The sequence below is a fragment of the Otolemur garnettii genome, unplaced genomic scaffold, assembly GCF_000181295.1.
Source record: "Otolemur garnettii isolate 467f Iridium unplaced genomic scaffold, OtoGar3 scaffold00021, whole genome shotgun sequence".
NCBI lineage: Eukaryota > Metazoa > Chordata > Mammalia > Primates > Galagidae > Otolemur > Otolemur garnettii.
The window spans coordinates 9,224,819-9,245,522 of NW_003852416.1; the positions used below are offsets into that span (position 1 = coordinate 9,224,819).

At 38.7% G+C, this 20,704-nt stretch overlaps 2 protein-coding genes across 5 annotated transcripts in view; one reads left to right on the top strand and one right to left on the bottom strand.

Moving 5' to 3' along the window:
* ZDHHC6 (zinc finger DHHC-type containing 6) overlaps window positions 1-11,132 on the top strand; it is an 18,422-nt gene extending 7,290 nt beyond the window's left edge. For all 4 annotated transcript variants that reach the window (XM_023511797.1, XM_012803642.2, XM_023511799.1 and 1 more), the window contains exons 5-11: window positions 204-365; window positions 3,446-3,499; window positions 7,397-7,564; window positions 8,556-8,597; window positions 9,312-9,457; window positions 9,545-9,591; window positions 10,539-11,132. In XM_023511797.1, coding sequence (XP_023367565.1) covers window positions 204-365; window positions 3,446-3,499; window positions 7,397-7,564; window positions 8,556-8,597; window positions 9,312-9,457; window positions 9,545-9,591; window positions 10,539-10,642 — 723 coding nt within the window. In that variant the 3' untranslated portion in view covers window positions 10,643-11,132. The remainder of the gene's footprint in view (window positions 1-203; window positions 366-3,445; window positions 3,500-7,396; window positions 7,565-8,555; window positions 8,598-9,311; window positions 9,458-9,544; window positions 9,592-10,538) is intronic.
* A 1,267-nt stretch (window positions 11,133-12,399) lies between these two features.
* Window positions 12,400-20,704, bottom strand: part of ACSL5 (acyl-CoA synthetase long chain family member 5) — a 47,407-nt gene continuing 39,102 nt past the window's right edge. The window contains exons 15-22 of the mRNA XM_012803625.2: window positions 18,367-18,439; window positions 18,028-18,116; window positions 17,564-17,680; window positions 15,463-15,606; window positions 14,742-14,843; window positions 13,923-13,994; window positions 13,410-13,553; window positions 12,400-12,684 (exon numbers count right to left, since the gene is read on the bottom strand). Of these exons, the coding sequence (XP_012659079.1) occupies window positions 13,416-13,553; window positions 13,923-13,994; window positions 14,742-14,843; window positions 15,463-15,606; window positions 17,564-17,680; window positions 18,028-18,116; window positions 18,367-18,439 (735 nt within the window). The 3' untranslated portion in view covers window positions 12,400-12,684; window positions 13,410-13,415. The remainder of the gene's footprint in view (window positions 12,685-13,409; window positions 13,554-13,922; window positions 13,995-14,741; window positions 14,844-15,462; window positions 15,607-17,563; window positions 17,681-18,027; window positions 18,117-18,366; window positions 18,440-20,704) is intronic.

The following is a 20,704-nucleotide window of genomic DNA, read 5'->3' on the forward strand; positions in this document are numbered from 1 at the left end:
GGATTCGAACCCGCCACCTTAGGTGTATGTGGCTGGCGCCTTAGCCACTTGAGCCACAGGCGCCGAGCCCACAGTGTTAGTTTAAAACAGATGTTTGCTTCACTGGCTTTGGCCACAATGTCAGTTGTCATCGTTTTGATCAGGTTGCTTCGACTGTTACAGCAGCAGGTATTCTGAGTGAGTGCTTTTGTCATTGTTTATAGCTCTCCTTTGGATGGAGCACAGTGAAGATTGACATGAGTGCAGCCCGGAGAGACCCTGTTCCAATCATTCCATTTGGATTAGCTGCATTTGCTGCCACCTTGTTTGCCTTGGGATTAGCTTTAGGAACAACCATAGCTGTTGGGATGTTGTTTTTTATCCAGGTAAGTTTCTTGGTTACCTCTGGCTAAAAGTTGTCACTTTGTTGGGATTGATTATGATGAAAAAGGAAGACATAAAGACTACATTTGAGCATGTGGTTTGAAGTAGAAATTACTTTTGGTTATTCCATTAGCAACTAATTTAATCTTTTTTTCTGAATATGTTTAGGGGTACAAATGTTTTAGTTACATGGGTTGTGTTTGCACTGCTTGAATCAAAATTATAAGTGTGCTCATCACCCAGTTAGTATAACATTGTACCGTTAGGTGTTATTTTGATACCAGAGTTTTGTCTTCAGTAGGTTCTTGGTCTCAGTGATTTGAAAAATGAATCCACTGACCACAGATCAGTGGTAAGACAGGATTTATTTACAGAAAAGAATACAAAAATGCCAAAGCTGCTGGCAGAGAAAACCCAGGACAGGGAAAGAGCTCTCTCACTCCCTCTCTTTGTCTGTCTGTCTGTCTGTCTCTCTTGGCTCTTTGTCCAGGGTTATATATAGTATATATAGTCATAGGGTCCTCTGTAGTTACATTTAGCGGGAACTCAAGAACCCAGTTGTTACATTTAGCAGGCATGGGGCCTGTGTAGCTACATTTAGCGGAAACCCAGTTGTTACATTTAGGGACATGGGGCCTGTGTAGCTACATTTAGCGGGAACCCAGTTGTTACATTTAGGGGACATGGAGCCTGTGTAGCTACATTTAGTGGGAACCCAGTTGTTACACTTAGCAGGCATGGGGCCTGTGTAGCTACATTTAGCTGGAACCCAGTTGTTACATTTAGGGGACATAGGGCCTGTGTAGCTACATTTAGCTGGAACCCAGTTGTTACATTTAGCAAGCATGGGGCCTGTGTAGCTACATTTAGCCGGAACCCAGTTGTTACATTTAGGGGACATGGGGCCTGTGTAGTTACATTTACCTGAAACCCAGTTGTTACATTTAGCAGGCATGAGGCCTGTGTAGTTACATTTAGCAGGAACCCAGTTGTTACATTTAGCAGACATGGGGCCTGTGTAGTTACATTTAGCTGGAACTCAGTAGCAAATGAATGGCAAATCCCTTTGGTTTCCAGGCCTAGGAACCTTCCATGAAATTGACCAGGCCTAGGAAATGGAGGGGGGGTTTCCCATTCAACCACCAGTCCAAGGGGAGGGAAGCCTAAGGTGCTGGTGCCTCCCCAGCAGTTGTTTGGCCCCTTGGTTACTGGAGCCTTCTACAAGGGCCCCCTGCCTACCCTCCAGCTCACTACTTCCTCTGCCAGCTGCTGCCGTACCAACACCACCAGGGCTGAGGCAGCAGGTCCTCCAGCTCACTCCTGTATCAATTTCATCCATCCCTTCCTCTCCCCTTCCACCCTCTTAATTTCTGTTGAGTTTTCCTTCTATCTATGCACCTGGGTGCTGATCAGTTAATTCCAGTTTAACAGCAAGTACATGTGGTGTTTCAACTAATTTAATCTTCTCTGTGTTTGTTGGATAGCTTTGAGGTAATTTTGCCAGAATTTCTAGGTAGTTGATTTAATTTAAAATGTTAACTTGGAGTTATTTAGCACTTTCTAGTTGAGAAAGCTCTCCTCACCATTAGGGTCCAGTCTTTCTTGATCTTTTTTACATCAGCCCAATTGTAGTAGAAGTATTGTAGAGGAGTATTAACTATTTTCCCTTCTTTACAGATGAATAATTCATTCTCAGAAAGGTTAAGTGACTTACCAAAGGTCACCCATTCATATTCTTAGTTTACTTATTATTACATAGTTATTAATGCCATTTTATGCATCCATGTAATAATAATAGTAATCGTGATAATATAACTAACATTCATTGAGCATCTATGTTTAAGGCATAGTTTTAGGCATGTTGCATGCATTAGCTTATTTACTCTCCATAATGACCCTATAATATAGATACTATTTAATGCCTGCTCTGTGGTGAATCACTCTACTAATATCTGAGACTACAATACTGGAAATAGAGAACTGATGACCAATAGTAAACAGTTGACTAATAGAGGACTATATGTATATCCTAGATTTGTGGACAAAGTGCTATTAAAACACAGAGGAAGAAGACCTGGATCTGAAGGGACAAGGGACCAAAAACAGTTTTTGTGACTTGTTTGCAGTCATGTGATTAATGTATTCATTCATCAGAGGCCTCTTATGGCCCATGGTACTGTGCTAGGCCCTTGAGATATGATGAGAACGCCTAGTCCAGGGATGTTTTTACTGTGCCACACTATCTACAAGCACAGTCAGATTTCAAGGAAATGAAAAAATTCCTTGAGAATTATTTTAGAAGTGCTGGGCTTGAGGGTACTGCATCACCTGACCTATTTTGAGTTCTTAGTTTTAAAATAATCTGGTTGTACTTACACTTTATATTTTCTAGTAGCCTAGGACCAAATTCTTTGAAATTTTTTCCCCAGTACCTCTAATTAGAATCCTATTAGAAATAAACTAATATCTGGTAGAATTTAGATATAAACTAAGACCTAGTAGTGTAAAAATCTCTTTATGTGGAATTGATCATATCTGGGAAAATTAATTAAATACTGTGTACATCTGATTTTTTACTCAAGCAGAACATTAAGTTGACTGCAGTGAGTCACTGTTGCTTGTCATAAAGAGATAACCATAAATTTAAATTTAATTAAAAATAGTAGTAAAGGATTTTAATAGCAAAATATACTTAAATACTGGTTGAATGGAAAATAGCAAAATATACTTAAATACTGGTTGAATGGATTAATCAATTTTTAGTAATACTCTGAAACCCTTGCCCAGAAGATAGTACATAAGGCATTAATTTTGATTAAAATACTAGATTCAGATTTGATTAGGGGTGGGTGTAATCATTTTTCTCAAGAGGCACAGTAGTGCAGTGGTTAACAATAAGGACTTGAGAGTCAGGTGGATCACATACCATTAATAACTATGTTACTTAACTGCTATCATCCTTAGTGTCTTTATCTATGTAGTAGAGCAATAAAAGCTCTCTCACAGGGTTACTAGGAATGTGATGATCTTAAATGAATCAAAGTCACATTATTAAATTTATTATCTATCATTTTATTTCCAGATGAAAATAATTCTCGGAAATAAAACATCTATTGAATCATGGATTGAAGAGAAGGTAAATTTTAGTAATTACTTTTTCTCACCAAAACACTGATTAATAGGCCAGACATACTAATAAGAGCCTAAAAGTTAAAACGTGGCTGCCAAATGGCTTGTCTTCTGCATGCCACCTAAACTATGAATACAGAAACCATTTGATTCATTCCTGGCTTAATGTAGTTCCCACAGAAATATGCTTCTCATACACCTTGAGTGGCTAAAGAGGCATGAGCCACATATTAAACCATCTGGCCCTTATTTCTCAGACTAGAGGTGGCCCATTAAGAAAGGAACTTCCATGCTACTAAGGTGCCATCAAGTTTCTCTTAGTGTTTTAGACATTAGGTAAGGCTCATCACATTTAGCTTGTCACAGGCCTCACAACTTCCAAAAAGTACTTCACATTGTTCATTATGATTTTAATATAAAACACAAATCTAGCTATCCTGCTTGTTAAAACTTCTCAGAGAATTGCTATCACTCAGATGCCTGCAGTGTCCAGGCAGGTAACCTTGATGAGAGGAGTCAGCCTGTACACCACAGCACTGCCTGAGAGACCACACTGATTATAGCCACAGGGGAATATTCACCTAGCATTTGGAGATCTTTACATTTTTTTCTTAGAAAATTTAGAGACCTAGATTTCTATGAGATTTCCTCTCAGTTTTTAAATGTTAGCAAGCAATTCAAATTACAAAAAAACTTTGTTAGCTAAATAAAACACATCTATAGGATATAAATTTAGCCCCCTGGCAACCAGCTTGTGAACTTTAATTTACAGCAGGTATTTTCTTTTTGGTCTCAGAGAACCTTTTACTGTCTGAAAAATTGCTGAGGTTACTAAAGAGCTTTTGTTAATGTGTATTATAGCAATTGATATTTGTCATATTTTCTAACGGAATTTTGAAAGATTTCATTTAAAATTAATAAGCCCATTTTATTAAAAATAACATTTTTATGAAAAATAATTTTCCAAATTAAAATATATAGAGAAAAGTGATATTGTTTTTAATTACAAATCTTTTTAATATCTGACTTAACAGAAGACAGTTGGATTCTCACATCTTCTGCATTCAATCTGTTGAGATATGTTGCTTTGATTGAAGTATATGAAGAAAGTCCAGCCTCACACAGATAAGTAGGTAGAAAAGAGCGGAGTATTTTAATAGGCCTTTTAGAGGATAGTGGATATTCTTCAATACAAGTGATATTTCATGTCAGTAAACTTTTTATACTTGGTAGATTTTCTTTATAATTGGTAGATTTTCTTACTTCAAAATCTACCAATCTGTCTGATTTTTGGATGAATCTTTTACCAATACGTGGTTTTATATAACATTGGGCTTTTGTCATTTCAAAAATATTAGTTTGCTATGTTATGTAGATTTCCCAAACATTAACACCTTTCATTATGCAATGTCCAAAAATTGCATTCACTTATATCACTATCAATTTCATGAAGAAAATCTTTAAGTATTGGAAAACTGTCCATCTCATAGTGATAGATACAAGTTTTCTAAAATTCCAATTTTCACTTGAAAGCCTTAATTTTGTCACTGGCCACAAACACTGTCAGTTGTTTCCCTTGAACTGACAGCCTGACTTCGTTTATCTTTGAGAAAATGCACACTAAACACTGGCATCTAAATAATCTTAGTTTGACTATTACATTACTTATTCTTTCAAATAAAAATATTGTTACATGAAAAAAGCTGGCTGTATAGCTTTCATTGTGAGTGTTTTCCTTGGGGTAACCATTCTCCCTGTGCATGCTTTCTGTGCACTTCTCATACAGAATAGTAAAAGGAAAGGACATGTACTTAAGAGATGAGATTTAATAAAAATAACTTCTTAATTAAAGACAGTTCTTACATGAAACTGTCGGGTTTTTAAAACTAAGTATTTATTAGTGAAGAATATGACTGCTAATATAATTTGGTATCACTATCTTGATTCCTGCTAAGATACCAGCAGTTTTATCCACCATTACAAATGTCAACACAATAAAAGGCAATAACATCTTACTGTTATTATGAAAATAGTTTGACCTTGCTGAACTCTAAGAAAAAGTCTTAGAGACTCAAAGGAGTCTGCTTTGAGAACTATTTGGCCATTATCTCTAAGACTAAAGGAGAAGGTAGCCCACTTGGAAAGGAACTTCCTGCCAATGTGTTTTACATGTCAGCTAAGGCTTGTAGCTATTAGTTTATCACAAACCAGCTAAAAGTTGCTTTGAAAACCCTTAAAACACAGGTGTAGGTCCAAGTTCCTGAGCTTCTACGTCATAAGAGCTTTCATGACTTCCCCCTTTCTATCTGCTTTTCCACCTTCATTTCCCACCCTTCACCCCATCTCATACTTGATAACAGATTACTCACAAATGTACATCTCTTTCTTCGCTATGTTTGCCCGTGTTGTTCCCTCTGCCTAGGACACTTTTCCCTTTTTTAAACTTATTTCTTACCCCTTAAGACTTAATGCACTTTTTTCCCTCAGAAACCTTCCTTGACCCTCCCTAGACTTGGCTAAGTAATCTTTTTCCCTTTTCCCATAACACCTACTGCACCTTCTGTCACCTTTTAACACAGAGTGTTGATAGAATCCAACTTTATTGAGTGCTGCTTTTAAGCAAAGATAGATCATAGTCATTTTGTAAACTACTTTCATAGTTACCACTTTGCCAAGATTTGCCAATTTCTTTAAAATTCAGTCTGTTTTGAAGATTCTGAAGCTTTATTCATAAAACAGGGGGAAAAAAATCACCCTTTCTTATCTAGGTGAGCATCTGTATAATTTAATAGATTCATATGGATTATAGCTTGGTGATTCTTTTAATTAACATTAGTGGCACTTTAAGTAACTGCAGGAAGCTTTTACTATCCCCTAGTATTCAAATATTACACAAAGTATCATTTCAATTAAGGTATAGGAAATAAAGTATTGACATTAGGTTAGCTTTTTTTTTTTTGCTAATGATCTAGGCTGTGCTACATCTAGAAGTTATTCTAGAACTGGCACTTTTATTGCCGAGTAATTCAAATAAATTATCATATTAAATTTACAAAAAATGTATTGAAATTACCAGACACTAAAATTTACATAATAAATTTCAATGGAGTATGTACACTTAGTGTTAGAATAAATAATGTATCTTTGTACCACTAGGTGTCAGTGGAACTTAAGAAATTTGAAGACAGTTCATTTCCTTAAGTTAAAGCTAACAATTTAAATGCCTAGATTATAACTTATCCAAGATGAATATTTATGTATAAGCCAAACATGTACATGTAAGTATATATGTGAGTATATGTACATATGTGATAGTATAAAAAATGAAAGAAGACCTCCTAATCATACCTGCTAGCTTTTAAAAATATGCTTCTCATAAAATGACTATCATTATACCTTTCCTGGCCATCCCCTCAGGTGCCACTGCCACCCACGGTACAACTATTGCTTTCTGGTACACCCTACAAACAGCTCCACCTGAATAAAACAGTACCTTCCTGAATAAACCCTTACTTTCTCCTGAATCTCTTTATATATAGTCAGATTTTTTGTGTTGCTGAACAACCACTGGGGATTTGTTATTTATGAGATAAAGTTAGCGAACTCTTTTTTTTTTTTTTTAAATTAGCTAACTCCAAGCCTTTAAGAATGTTTATTCCTAAAGAAACTCTGTCAGATATTCTCTGGGTGATCCCGTACAAGGTTGGTATTCTGTGTCAAGTTCTTCTGTATTATGATGAAGTTGTCTATCTCTACTGTGTTTACTAATGTTATGACAAGGAGGAAGCATTTTTATGAATGATACAAATTTGAGGATTAAGTGCTCTTAATAGTGTAGGACTAAAAGCCACTTAAGGCCACTTAAGACAGAGGCATTGTGGTTGTATGTCTTTTTTACCCACAGGCTAAAGATCGAATTCAGTATCACCAACTAGATAAAGCCTTTGTTTTTCCCTATGATATGGGAAGTCGATGGAAGAACTTCAAACAGGTATTTACGTGGTCAGGGGTTCCTGAAGGAGACGGACTGGAATGGCCCATAAAAGAAGGCTGTCACCCGTACAGCTTAACAGTGAGTATTTTTTGTTCAAATATTCTTTCCTTTTTCCTCACCTTTTCCCCCCTTAACTTCCCTTTGTGATATTTTATAATAAAATAAATAACAGATATTTTCACTGTCTCATAGTGATCTAAGGTGAGCCTTGTAAAGCACTCCTTGTATCATGTCTTAATCTTTCCTTAACCCACCATATCTGATAAAGTGAGATAAAGTCCTGATTACCTACCTTGGTTTTACAAAATCTGGCCAAAAACTACCTTTTAACTTACAGTATCATGTGAACTCCTTGTGCATACCTGCTACCTAACTTTGCCTACAGTATTGCCTATGAGTTCCTCTATATCTGGAATTATTAAGACCAGGTACAGTCCCACCTATTCCATAAAATCTAACCTGCCTACTCTAGACACATCTGGGTTTGGCATTTAATCATATACTACTATGTGGTAGCTCAAGTCTCATATTTTTACTTAATTCTTATATCTTATATCTTAACTTTATAAGATTCTAGGACAGAAAGCATTTATTTATTACCTTTCTTTCTCATAATATATATAACAATACCATTTAATAGTCTCTAAATCGAGAAAGGCGAGTTATAATGTGACTTTTTTTCATTCATTTAACTTCATTATTCATTTGTAGGTTGCTTGCTGTATTTCTAAGAATCAGCAAATCTCAATGTCTTCACCTAAAGTACTAAGTTGGAATCCTCATGAGGACAGAGAAGACATGTCCCTGGTCCCCGGGTCACAGAGGGCTTTCTAAGAATACACAGATAATACATTAGGGAGTGACTATGAAAAGAAAGTCTGCATCTCAGCTCCTGGTTCTCAGCCATAGGGCCTTATTTCCATCCCCAAACAACCTATAAACTGTCAGCAAGTTGAAATGCTGGAAAATTAGGGGTTTGTTATGTCATTTTGCTAATAGATAAGGAAAGGCTATTTTTCAACATTGAGACAAGAGACTTAATTTTTTTCTTTTTGTATCTTCCAAACAGATAGAACAGTTGAAACAAAAAGCAGATAAAAGAGACAGAAGTGTAAGTAATTCTTTTGCAATGATACTAGTCTTTTTCTTTCATCAGGCTCTACACTTCTGTTCGGTTTATTTAATTGTCTTTGACCAGAAACCAACTATTCCTATTATTGAATAATATTTCTTAATACACTTGTTGGAATTTGATGCAGTTCACTTCTTTTTAATTTAAATAGTTTGGATTGGAGATTTAGAGGGAATATAGTTAATTTATATTGGCAATGTAGAAAAAAATTATCCTCAATATAGCTCATTACTACTTACTACTGTGAAACCCATTCTTACTGCTATGTTGTCAGAAATGACAGCCACTAGCCACATGTGGCTATTTTAATTAAAATTTAAAAATTAGTTTATTGGTTTCACTAGCCATGTTTTAAGTGCTCAACAGCTACATGGGTTGGTCTCCTGCTGTCGCACTAGATACCAGAGATACAGAATATATATAGCATTTCCATCCTTGCAGGAAGTCCTCTTACACAGCTCTGCTCTAGAATTTAATTCTAGAATGTGCTTTAAATGGGAGGTAGAAAAAACCCTTGAGAATTGGAAGCATTACTTGCTTCCTATAAGGGGACTAGGTGGATAGCAAAAGTTTAGGGAAGAAGGCTTATCCCTGGGTATTTTGGATCTACCTTTAAAAATTTTAATCCAAACTTTAAAAAACTTCAATATCATTGGTAAATAGTCACATTTTTCTTCTGATCACTGATGACAGGTTCGCTATAAAGTAATAGAAGATTATAATGGTGCCTGCTGTCCTTTGAATAAAGGAATCAAAACCTTCTTCACAAGCCCCTGCACCGAAGAGCCTCGAATACAGCTACAGAAGGGGGAGTTCATTTTAGCCACAAGAGGCTTACGGTAAGTAATGGGAAGTCCAGTAATCCTTCTCTCATGACAAAATTGACATTTTGCTTTAAAAAATTTTTAATCTTTTATGTCTTTCAGATACTGGTTGTATGGAGACAAAATTCTTGATGATTACTTCAGAGAAGGTATGGAAGTGGAAGGGCATGTTTAAAGGCGAATATTGTTAGAATTCCAGATTTTACACATATAACTTGTGTAAGTAATCATATGGAAGTGCGTTAGAGGAACTGTGTCAAGGAATACATCATCAAGCAATAAAAAGAAGCTTCTTAGATATTTTTTGTAGCATATTTATCAGATCTTTTTACATATATATATTTTTGAGGCTAACCCCTTTATCAGGTCTTTTTAACGATAGCTAATACATGTATTTGAGCTTATACTTAACTGTGTGATGGGTACTTGCATAAGTATAGCCATAAAGTCCCCAACAGACCTCCAAGGTGGGTATTACTATTGACATTTTATTGGTGAGGAAACTAAACACAGAGAGACTGAACAGTGTGCCCAGCCCTCACTAAAAACAGGTAGGGCCAGGGCTCAAACCCAAACAGTTTGACTCCAAATTCTGTGTACCGACCCCCTGTGCTGTTTGCTCCCTCTTTAAATGAACATTTCTCTTAAATATTATAAAAACTAATGGATCAAAACTTTTTAAGTTTTAGAATCACTACTTTTTTTTTTTTTTGGCTGGGGCTGGCTTTGAACCCACCACCTCTGGCATATGGGGCCAGTGCCCAGAATCACTACTTTTTAAAGTAGACATTTGCCTAGGATATTCTTTAAAAACCAGAGTTAATCATAAATTAACCCCATATGACAGCATAGGCAACTTTGGTGTAGAAATTACTAAATTAGGAAAAGTCTGAAAAGAACATTCACAAAGGCTATAAGGGAATAGCCTTTGAACAGATGTACAAAGGGACAGATGTACTTTTCCCCCAAGCTGCGCTTGGAAGAGACCGTGGGGAGGAGGGGACTAAGTAAAGGTTTATTCGTTTGAGGTAATAGGCCTTAACTGGTCTCAGCAATGCTACTGACTGTTTCACCTCAGTTTCATTTCCCCCCTCAGGTGTTTCGAGAATAAGAGGATGGTTCCCTAGAAACTGTGTGGAAAAGTGCCCCTGTGATGCTGAAGCAGATCAAGCCCCAGCAGACGAGAAGAAAAACAGATAGCTGCTATGAAAATCAAATTATTCTTTCAGTCTGCTCCATTACTTGAAAATCTTACATATTACTAAAGAATTATGCAATGAGCCTACTCTGGTTAAGGTGTTCTTTTCCTCAAAAGTGCCCTAGTGCCATGATTTAAATATTTTTGTTACCATTTTGAAATGGAGAAGCCATTCTGCATATGCCTTTGAATTCCTGCCTATCACCTCTTCTTCCCTCCACAAGGAAAAACATTTCATCCAAGTAAGTTAATTGCATTTTCCATAGGATTTTTTATGAACTGCACTCTGGACCTCACCTGCAGATAGACTTCTCCCTTTGCCAGGAGCATCTGCATGTGATACTTTTGTCTTTCCTTCACTTGATATTTCTTAAATGATATTCGAGATACTATAGAACTCAATTTGTCAGATTCAGTATAAGCTCAAATTTTGTTACCTGTCTTTTAATAATGCAGATTTTGTCAACTCAAAGTCATGGATGTTCTTTATAAATCATAGTTTTTACTTGAAGCATTTTTCAAGTAAGATATGTCTGAGGAAACTGTCCCACTTTCTTTCTTCAGGGTTCCCAGAAGAAAGACTAAAAAAGTTTGTTAATTTCCTCATGAAGAAGCTGCTCTGCTACCCTATGAAAATTTGGCATTTGGAGTCATAAATCACAAGACATTAACTACTCTTGTCAGTATATGAACTGTACTTGCTGATGGCATATTAAGATCAGTGGTTTAAAGTGTTCATGTACTCTTGAATACAGCAAAGACTGAAGCTTGTGCAAGTGGTAGGATATAGCTAGTGTGGGTACTTAAAGTCTGGCCTGTCTAAACACAGAAGCCAAATCACAGGAAAAAAGAGAAAGCCTATTTCTCTGAACTTCAGTCTCCTAATCTTGTATTCATGAATTCTTTATAAGGTGGGAGCTTGAGGCTTTGGCAGCCAGGCTTGAAATGGTTACGAGCAAGGGAGGGGCACTTGAGGATTCAGCAGCAAATGAAACCTGACTCTGTCCCATTCCAGTGAGGGTGGGAAGGGGGACAAATACAACATGTGTCAGATGGAGTCATGTGTTATGAAGAAAGAAAGGGGGACAAGTCATGTGCCTCTGGGAGTACCTGCATTTTAGAGGGGCTAGCAGAACAAAAACAGGCTGGAATGTGCCTGGCATGTTTGGTGCACAGCAGGAAGGCAGCAGTGAGGTTCAGCTGTAGTGAGTGAGGGGGACTGGGAGAGCAGGTTAGAGAGGTAAGAGGGCCCTGCAAGTGAATTCCTGCCTTCCCGTCTGTTTCAGCTAGGCAAGAATAGACTTTTTCTGGGCTCAAGGTCTGGAAAGACCATCTGAGAATATCCCCTTTACCTCTAGTAAAGGCCAGAAAAGAACATTAAAGGATTCCTTAGAGTACAACAAAGATGGTGAAGAAGAAAGAATACGAATTATATGCTCAGTTGAAGTTTTGGCTTAGCTGGTGTTTGCTTAATTATTCACGGCTATGGGATAAGAAAGGCTAGTCCTTTCCACTTGCTTTTCCTCAGTAGTTATTGAACTTGGTTGCAGACGACAATCACCTAGGGACCTTTTAACAAACAATTCCAATGCCCAGGCTGTATCCCAGCCATTTAAATCGGGAATCCTGTGGTGGCACCCAGGCATTAGTATCTTTTTAAACTTCCTACATTCTTCTACTGTGTAGCCAAGTTGAGAACCACTAGTTTATGTGATTTTTAAATGTGATTATGGTCCATGAGGCAACAAACACCACCACGTTACATATCTGTAATAGTTTATTTTACAGACTTTACATTTACAGGTTGAAGCAATGCATGTTATCTGGAGTAAGGTACAGCAGGAGCTGGAATCCAAGGGTGGGGGAAGGTCAGCTGGTTCCTTCACAGAAGATAAGCCTGAGGTGTGGGCATTGTGCTTGCCCCATAGATCTTTGTTCCCAGTGCAAGAGTTTTTTATTCAGTGCTTGCTTCATTTACTGGAAAAGTTCACTGGCCGTAGGTAGTTTCAACTCCTTCCCCCATAGCCTCCAGCTCAGCAACAAACTGTAGAGAACAGATTGAGTCACCAGCTACCACTGTAGATAACACTTTTGAGAACAGCATTCTTTTTGGATAATATATCACAGCCTTAATTTTTATTACTCTCAAGTCGGATGGAGAGGTTAGGAAATGTTTAGTATAATCAAACTTTCCCTTCTGTACACAGACTTAGTATTCATAGAAAAAATTTTATATGCATGATAGATTAAAACTCAGTTTAAAATTTTAGTGGTTTTCTAAAGTAACTAGAAAATATGAATTATAAATAGCTTTTCAGAACCTAAAGCTCTCTTAGTTGAACATTAGAAGACCTAAATAAGCATTGGGACTATCGGCAAGTTAGGTTTATTAGTAAAACAATAAGGAGAAGCCACAGAAGTCCCTTCGACCCCAGATCCAGAGGCCATTTATCAACACAGCATTCCAGTTGGAGATCCTGAGACAGGGACATAGAACACAAACCAAGGCCCTGAAGACAGGCGTGCTGATCAGAGTGGCCCTACAGCCTTAGTATTGCTTTAAGATGGGAGGAACAGGATTTGTTTATTTTAGGGCTAAGGTGCCGTGGTATGCTTTAACACCCTGCCCCCGCCAACAAACTATAGCTTATAGTTTCTTAGGTAAAACAACAGATAGGAGGAAAGACCAAAAAAGGTTTTGAACCCTGTTGCCTCAAGCAGTACAGCCTGGGTGGGCAGGCTGCCTCAAGCCCCTCCTGCGTTACATACCTCAACCTACTGGAGTGTCCTATACAGGGTGTCGATTTGGGTCCGAAAGTATTTGGAAAGCTCTGCCCGCTTTGCTTTCAGTGTTGGTGTCAAGAGCCCATTTTCAATGGAAAATGGCTCTAAATGAAGAAAGATGTCTTTGACCTGGGAGAGAAGATGACATATCCACATGCTTATTAGTAATTTGCACTTTTCTTCAGAGCCCCTGAGGGGTCTGTGACCAAAGTGAGATTGACGCAGTAGGAAAGTAAAGGTAACAGTAGCACATGGCCATTCTCACAAAATTAAGTTACTTGGGAAAGAAAGGAGTAGGGAGAAGGAAACTGGATAATAGCCAGCAAACAGAGGCTGTATAACTACAAAAGGTCACTGCGATTTGTAGTTAATAGCACAAAGTAGAAAACCAGTCATGTAGCTATTATACATTTAAACCCCATAATAAATGAAAACTTTAAGTAAAACTTTCTAATATGATGAAAGACCAGAATAATATCAATAGAGGTATGTAGATACCTGTTCAAAGGATTTAAGGCCGCTTTCTGTCCCAATTTTCTGTAAGTCTTGTAAAATAGCTGCTTTTATAACCTAAGGGTACAAAACATCTCTAAATGCAAGCAAGCCTACGTCAAAGGATAAGCATGAACCAACTTGAAATGCCTGTGAAAGTTGATCAGAATAAAAACAGAAAGTTCAGCACCTATAGCACAGTGGACATGGCGTCAGCTACATATACTGGAGCTGGCGGGTTCAAATCCAGCCTGGGCCTGCCAAACAATGACAACTACAACCAAAAAATAGCTGGGCATTGTGGCAGGTGCTTGTAGTCCCAGCTACTTGGGAGGCTGAGGCAAGAGAATCACTTAAGCCCAGGAGTTTGAGGTTACTGTGAGCTGTGATGCCATGGCACTCTGCAGAAGGTGACATAGTGAGACTCTCTCAAAAAAATAAAAACAGGATATAAAACTATGTGCCAGCCCATTATATACCCAATACTTATCAAAGAAAAATTAAAACGAAAGGTAAATCTAAATGTTAACAGGGTTTCTTTGGCGGGGGGGATGCCTTTTGTTTTTTACTCTTCCAATTTTTCCCATAATGAACATATTTCTATAAAAAGAATAGTTTTATCTTTTAAACTCCCAGTACTAATCCCCAATATCTTTATGAGACTCAGTGTGTTGGAGCTGCAGCCATCTGTCACAGGTGTGGGATGTGTCTCTTCCTCTAGAAAGGAGGCTCTGGGGACCCATGGATGGGGTGCCCTGGCTGGTAGGGCTCTTCTCACAGTATGGCCCAGTGGGTCTGCATAGAACTTTCCTGAGCAAGACTTACTTGGTTTTGGCACAGTTCTTCAAGGGAACCCTTGACCCCAAGTTTGGCTGCAAATGATGGAAGCACATCTGGGTCAGGAACCACCACTGCCACTAAGGATGACTATGGAGAGGAAATAAGAGGTGTTCAGGCACGTGAGAACTAGTGTGGCAATGTCCCCCCGTGGGTAGAGAAAGCAGGATTATGTACCATCAAATAGGTATTTCCAGCAAATCTCAAATTCAGTATGAGTGTCCTACTCTTCTCTCACCATATTCAAGCCTCCACGGAACTCTTCCTACTTTCCCACTCATCATCCCCTTATAAAAATGTTCTATCCAAATGTGATACTGCCAAATTAAGCTTAGAGCATCTCTGGCCTGTTCATGGCAACCCACCCACACACTCCTCCCCTAAAAACCTCTTTACGTGTAGTAGAGTATAAGTAGTTTGTGGGGCTAGAGGCACTCCTGTTGGAGTGGAAACTAAGTTCATGGTGGAGTTCTTTTTCTAATAAATGGCTATCTTTTAGTATAACTGTATTAACAATTTTACCAACTTGTTTACAAATGCTATCATAGTTTTAGAAAAAGAAATTATTTGGCATTGCCTTATTCAAGGTTTGGAATAGAGTTTTATAGGTTAGGCTATTATCCTGAGCCCACCTATGTAAATCCCCTTTAGCTACAGAACTCTGGTCTGGGCCTAAAAAGTGGCTCTTGTTAAAAAAGCAATGTATTACCCGTAAGCTGTCCCCATGTACAAAAATTTGTAACACTGGTCTGCTCCCGAGGTAGATATTTTCTATCTTCTCTGGAGCAATGTATTCTCCTTGGGCCAGCTTGAAAATGTTCTTCTTCCGGTCGATGATCTTCAGAGTTCCGTTCTATATGAGACAGATAAAAGATCAATACTTTTGAGCCCTAGGGGTGTTATCCGTGGGGAGAGTGGTGAAGTCACAGCTGTCTTCTTTAAAGCCGATTTCTCTGGAGACTTCTGAGCTGTCCTTCATTTCTCTTTTTTCCTGGGAGAAAGGAGAGGGAAGCGGCTTCCAGTAAGAACCTGTCTCTAGTGTCTGTCTATGTGGAGTGTCAGTGTGCGGCTCAGAGACAGTCTCCTGGGCTTACTGGAGTTAAGCAAATGGGTGCCTCACCCCAGGAAGAAATTTTGCACCTCTCAATTGCCAATAACTTAATTGCTTTTTATCCCATTTTGAGAATAGGGAGGAGTTATCTTTGTTAAGACTTTTAAATTCAGTCATTCCCCCTCCTTGACTCCCCGGCATGTGTCCCTGTCAGATCCAGGATCAGCCCCTCCACTGTGCTAATCAGGCAAGTCCCTCAAGTGGGCTTGTTAGGACAGAAGCTGGGCGGGGAGGCCTCTCTGACCAGCCAGCAGAGGGCATTTGTAGCTTCATTTCGCTGTATTCCAGATAGGACAAGGTGGTAAGAAATTTAGGTTTTTAGAAATTTGAATTGTAGAATTGGGACAAATGGCAAATACAATCCCCATGATTATACTTGAAGTGGGCAATGGGCTGAACCAACCCTGAGACCCCCAGCAGAGCTGATTCCAGAAATTAGCCATCAGTTCAGACTAACATTGCTTGTTTGAAGTGATTAGTAAGGTATAGCCTTCTATTACCCAAGTGTGGGGACATAGCTATTGCCTATACCCTAGGCTTATTAGAGCAGGGAACTCTTACTAAACTGAAACAGATATGGTAGCAAGATACTACTAAACCCCATCTATGAAATAAATCTTAAGAGTTCTCAAGCATTCCTTAAATCTCATTTAAGTATTGACTGAGCAAGAAAAGAGTTTTAAGTTCTAGGTATTTTCCTGCTCCCCCAGCACATGTAGACAAAATCTGGGGTAGGGAGACCTTTTGGAAAATCTCCTGCAGGGGTTCCAAGGCTCTATCACTACCATGCAATAATTTCCTCCCTTAAGGAAACAGAAAGATTGACCATGACTACTGCTAATGTTTGTCAGCAAACTATGCTTAAAAATGTCTCTATGTTTTCCCCAGAAAGGAGCTGTGAAGGTCATTAAGAGACAAACACCAGCCCCTGCATACACTTGATTTAGAAATCATGCTTCCTTATTTGCATGTGTCTATTGATTGGGAAGGAATGTATCCCTTGGATACTCATAAAAGATAAAAGTTGAGAGCCCAAGAAGTTAACAAATCACAATTTCTTCCTCAAAGAAAGTAGAAAAACAAAAACAATACCACACCTCCATACCCCCTTGCCTGGAGCACACAGTCACCTAATTTTCCCTTAGCTATGAGCAAGTCTATTCCATTGCAAAGGATCCAGGCCAACTCTGAGATCCAAGACTGCTTCACCTGTTGAAGAATCTGACCTTCAATTGGCTCTGGAAATAGTCCTAATAAAATTAACTACTGTGGGTAGTGTATTTCATAAAGAATAAAGCAAAAGAAAAACACTTCTACTGGTCTACGTGTTGATCACATGCTATAATACCGTGATCAAAATAGCACAAGTACCTTTTGGCCTAGAGAAAGGAGGCAAGCCCTTCTAGCTCTGGCAGCTTCTAATCACACCTTAAGTTACTTTCTCAGGATTTTACATGGTTGGCCCGTGGAAGAACTGTGGCTAGAACATAGCTCTGCCAATTCCCAGCCTAGGTTCTTTCAAGGGTATGTTCTTCTCTTTATAGTATAAGGAGACCATAAGCCGGGTAGGATACTGACCTAATCCCTTCCAGCTCCCTCAGCTGATTTTCTTACTTGCATTTCTGCTCCTCTTGCTCTAAACAGACAGTTCTCCCCAGTCCAGCAGCATAGACTCCCAGAAGTTATGAACAATACCCACCGGGAGCCAGCGACCAATGTCTCCTGTGTGGAGCCAGCCATCACTGTCCAGGGCTTCCTTTGTCTTCTCGGGGTCCTTCAGGTATCCTTTGAACACATTGGTGCCCTTGACGCAGATCTGTGTACCAGACAGGACACAGTGGTAATAATAGTAAAGGCTGCTACTCCCAGCAGGAGCATTTTACCAAAACACCTGCCTCCCTCCTTAGATCGTTTGATGATTTCTATTACATTGTGAAGGGCACCAGGTTTTAATCCACATCATAGGAAATAGAAAAGTGAGGCTCAGAGATGTTTAAGTCCTTGCTAATGATCTCAAATCAAACCCAAGCTTGCTCACAATTACATGGTCTTTCTGATAAGAACAGATCTCAAATCAAACCCAAGCTTGCTCACAATTACATGGTCTTTCTGATAAGAACATCCCCACCAGGATTGTCTGCCTATAGGGCATGACCTACCCACCTCTCCTTCATTGTTCACTGAGAAGTAGTTCATGTCAGCCACGTCTTCTAGCTTCACATAATTACAGGCCATGGGGGCTCCAACGTGGCCTAGAACATATCACACTGAATCAACTGGGAAACCATAAAATGGTAATAATTTCAGGCCTATTTTTGGATTGGCTCTAAAAGAGTAAGACTGAAAAATTACCTGGCACCAATGCAGAAAAACCCACAACTTGACTTTGGTATATACCTTTGCAGTCCAGAGCATTGAAGGTATCTGAACTACTAAGTCCTAGTCCAGGTAGAACCCTTCCCCCAACCACTGTTCCTCCTACTCAGCAGATGGAGGACTTACCCGATGTCCAGTCTCCAGGTGATGTACATGTACAGCCACCTGTGCATTCTGTTTGACCGTAAGCTTCATACACCTGGGAAACCAAAGAAGGCATGAATTGGAAGAAAGCAAGATCTCTAAGGGTTCAAGAATACTCAATGTCTTAAAACCTTGGGTTCATGCCCAAGGTGCTGAGTCTTTACTGTCAAGTCTTTTGGCCACTCAAAAACCAAAAGGGTCCAGAAATGAATTAAAGTATAGAAATTTACATGAAAATATGGCATTTCAAGTAGGTGGGAAAATCCAAGTCATTCACTCCATGATATACAACCCAATGACAACTGAACTTGAACTTGGGCAATGAAGCACCACTAAAGAAAGCGAGTAGCATTTTTTAAAAAGGGAAATAGCTCCAGCTATGATATAGAACACAAGTTAGCAAATTGTTCTGTACCAGACAAGATGCTAAGTATTTTTGGCTTTGGGAGCCATGTGGTCTCTGTCTTAACAACTTAACTCTGCCAAGGCAGAACAATAGTAGCCTTAGGCCATATATAAATAAATGAACATGACTTTCAATATCATTTTTGTTACAAAAAGAGGAGAGAAGGGCCAGGTGCAGTTGCTCGCACCTATAATCCTAACACTCTGGCAGGCTGAGGTGAGTGGAGTGCCTGAGCTCACAGGTTCAAGATCAACTTGAGCAAGAGGGAGACCCTGTCTCCAAAAATAACCAGGCGTCATGGCAGGTGCCTGTAGTCCCAGCTACTTGGGAGGCTGAGACAAGAGAATTGCTTAGCCCAAGAGTTTGAGGTTTCTGTGAGCTGTGATGCCACAGCACTCTATTGAGGGCAACAAAATGAGACTCTGTCTTAGAAAAAACAAAGCAAAAAAAAAAAAAAAAAACAGGCAGTAAGTCAGATATAGTTCATGCTGCAGTTTGCCATCTAGTATAGAAGTTAATTTTGACCAGGGAGAGGCTGATAACAGAAAACAAGTTAATAGGTTACTGCCCTGGGAAGTGTGGCCTGTGATAAGCAAAGCTGGTGAGTGAGAGGATGACTTAGTGAAGACATTTCTAGGAAGTGGGTAGCAATGAGGCCTTCTGATCTACTGGTTTTGGAGGCTGAGGAGAAGGAAGGAATTAAAAATGGCCAAGAGGATGCTAATTTGAGAGACAAGAGGACCTCTGGCCTTGACTTCCATTCAGATTCGTTTTCAATTATGGTTATATGGATGGAGACATTCTCTAAGAGGACAAATCTCTGCCTGTTTTATTCATGCTATTCATGGTTGTTATCCATTTATGCCAAGCCCTTGGACAAATTCCAAATGGAGCTGAGATTTAACTAGAAACATGGAAAATGACAAGATTATCAGAAAAAAAATGGGTGGAAACAGTCTTATGAAAAAATATTGGGGGCTAGGAAGCTCTGTCGAAGTAATTCAAAAACCACAAATAGAAGAAATTAATCAATTCTACCACAAAGTGATTGAACAAAAGAGGTGAGACTAGGAAAAATACTTCTGACATGACAAAAGTTAATATTCCAGGTTATCTCTAATCCAAAATTCCAAAATCCAAAATGCTCCAAAATCGAAAACTTTTTGAGCAAAACCATGATACTCAAAGGAAATGCTCACTGGAGCATTTTGGAATTTGGATTTTCAGATCTGAGATGCTCAACCCATATAATGTAAATATTCCAGGATATTCAAGCATCTTAAACAAGGGATTTTCAATCTGTGTTATTACATGAAAAACTCTTACAAAGCACTATGAAAAAGAACCAGTTATCCTTTGCCCATTTTTCCATAGGAAAATAATAGAATAATTCATGGAAGAAATACACATGTCAGTAAGCAACAAAAAGATGTTTAGCATTAGTAACAAAAATGCAGTAAGACTAATTTGTGTGTTTGATTGACTAAGATTTAAATGACTGATAAAGTCTGTCACTGGCAAGTATGTGGGCAAATAAGGCCCCAATGCATTTGTAGGAGTGTATAAAAAAGATGATATCTATATACACACACACAAACACCTATATGTACATACACATTTATATGAGGAGGACAGAAAGAGGGACCTAGTAATAATCCTTTCTTGCATGGATTTATCCTAGGTAAATGATCGATTAGTTACAACAATGAAAAATGGTAAGCAACCCAAGTCTTCATAAGTAGGAGGTGGGTTCTTTGAATATAGTTGAGCGGTGAACAACTTGGGTTTGAACTGTGGGGGTTCACATATATGCACATTTTCTTCTGCCCCTGAGACAAGACCGACTGCCCTTTTTCCTCTTTCTCAGCCTACTCATGAACACGACGGTGATGAGAATGAAGACCTTTATGATGA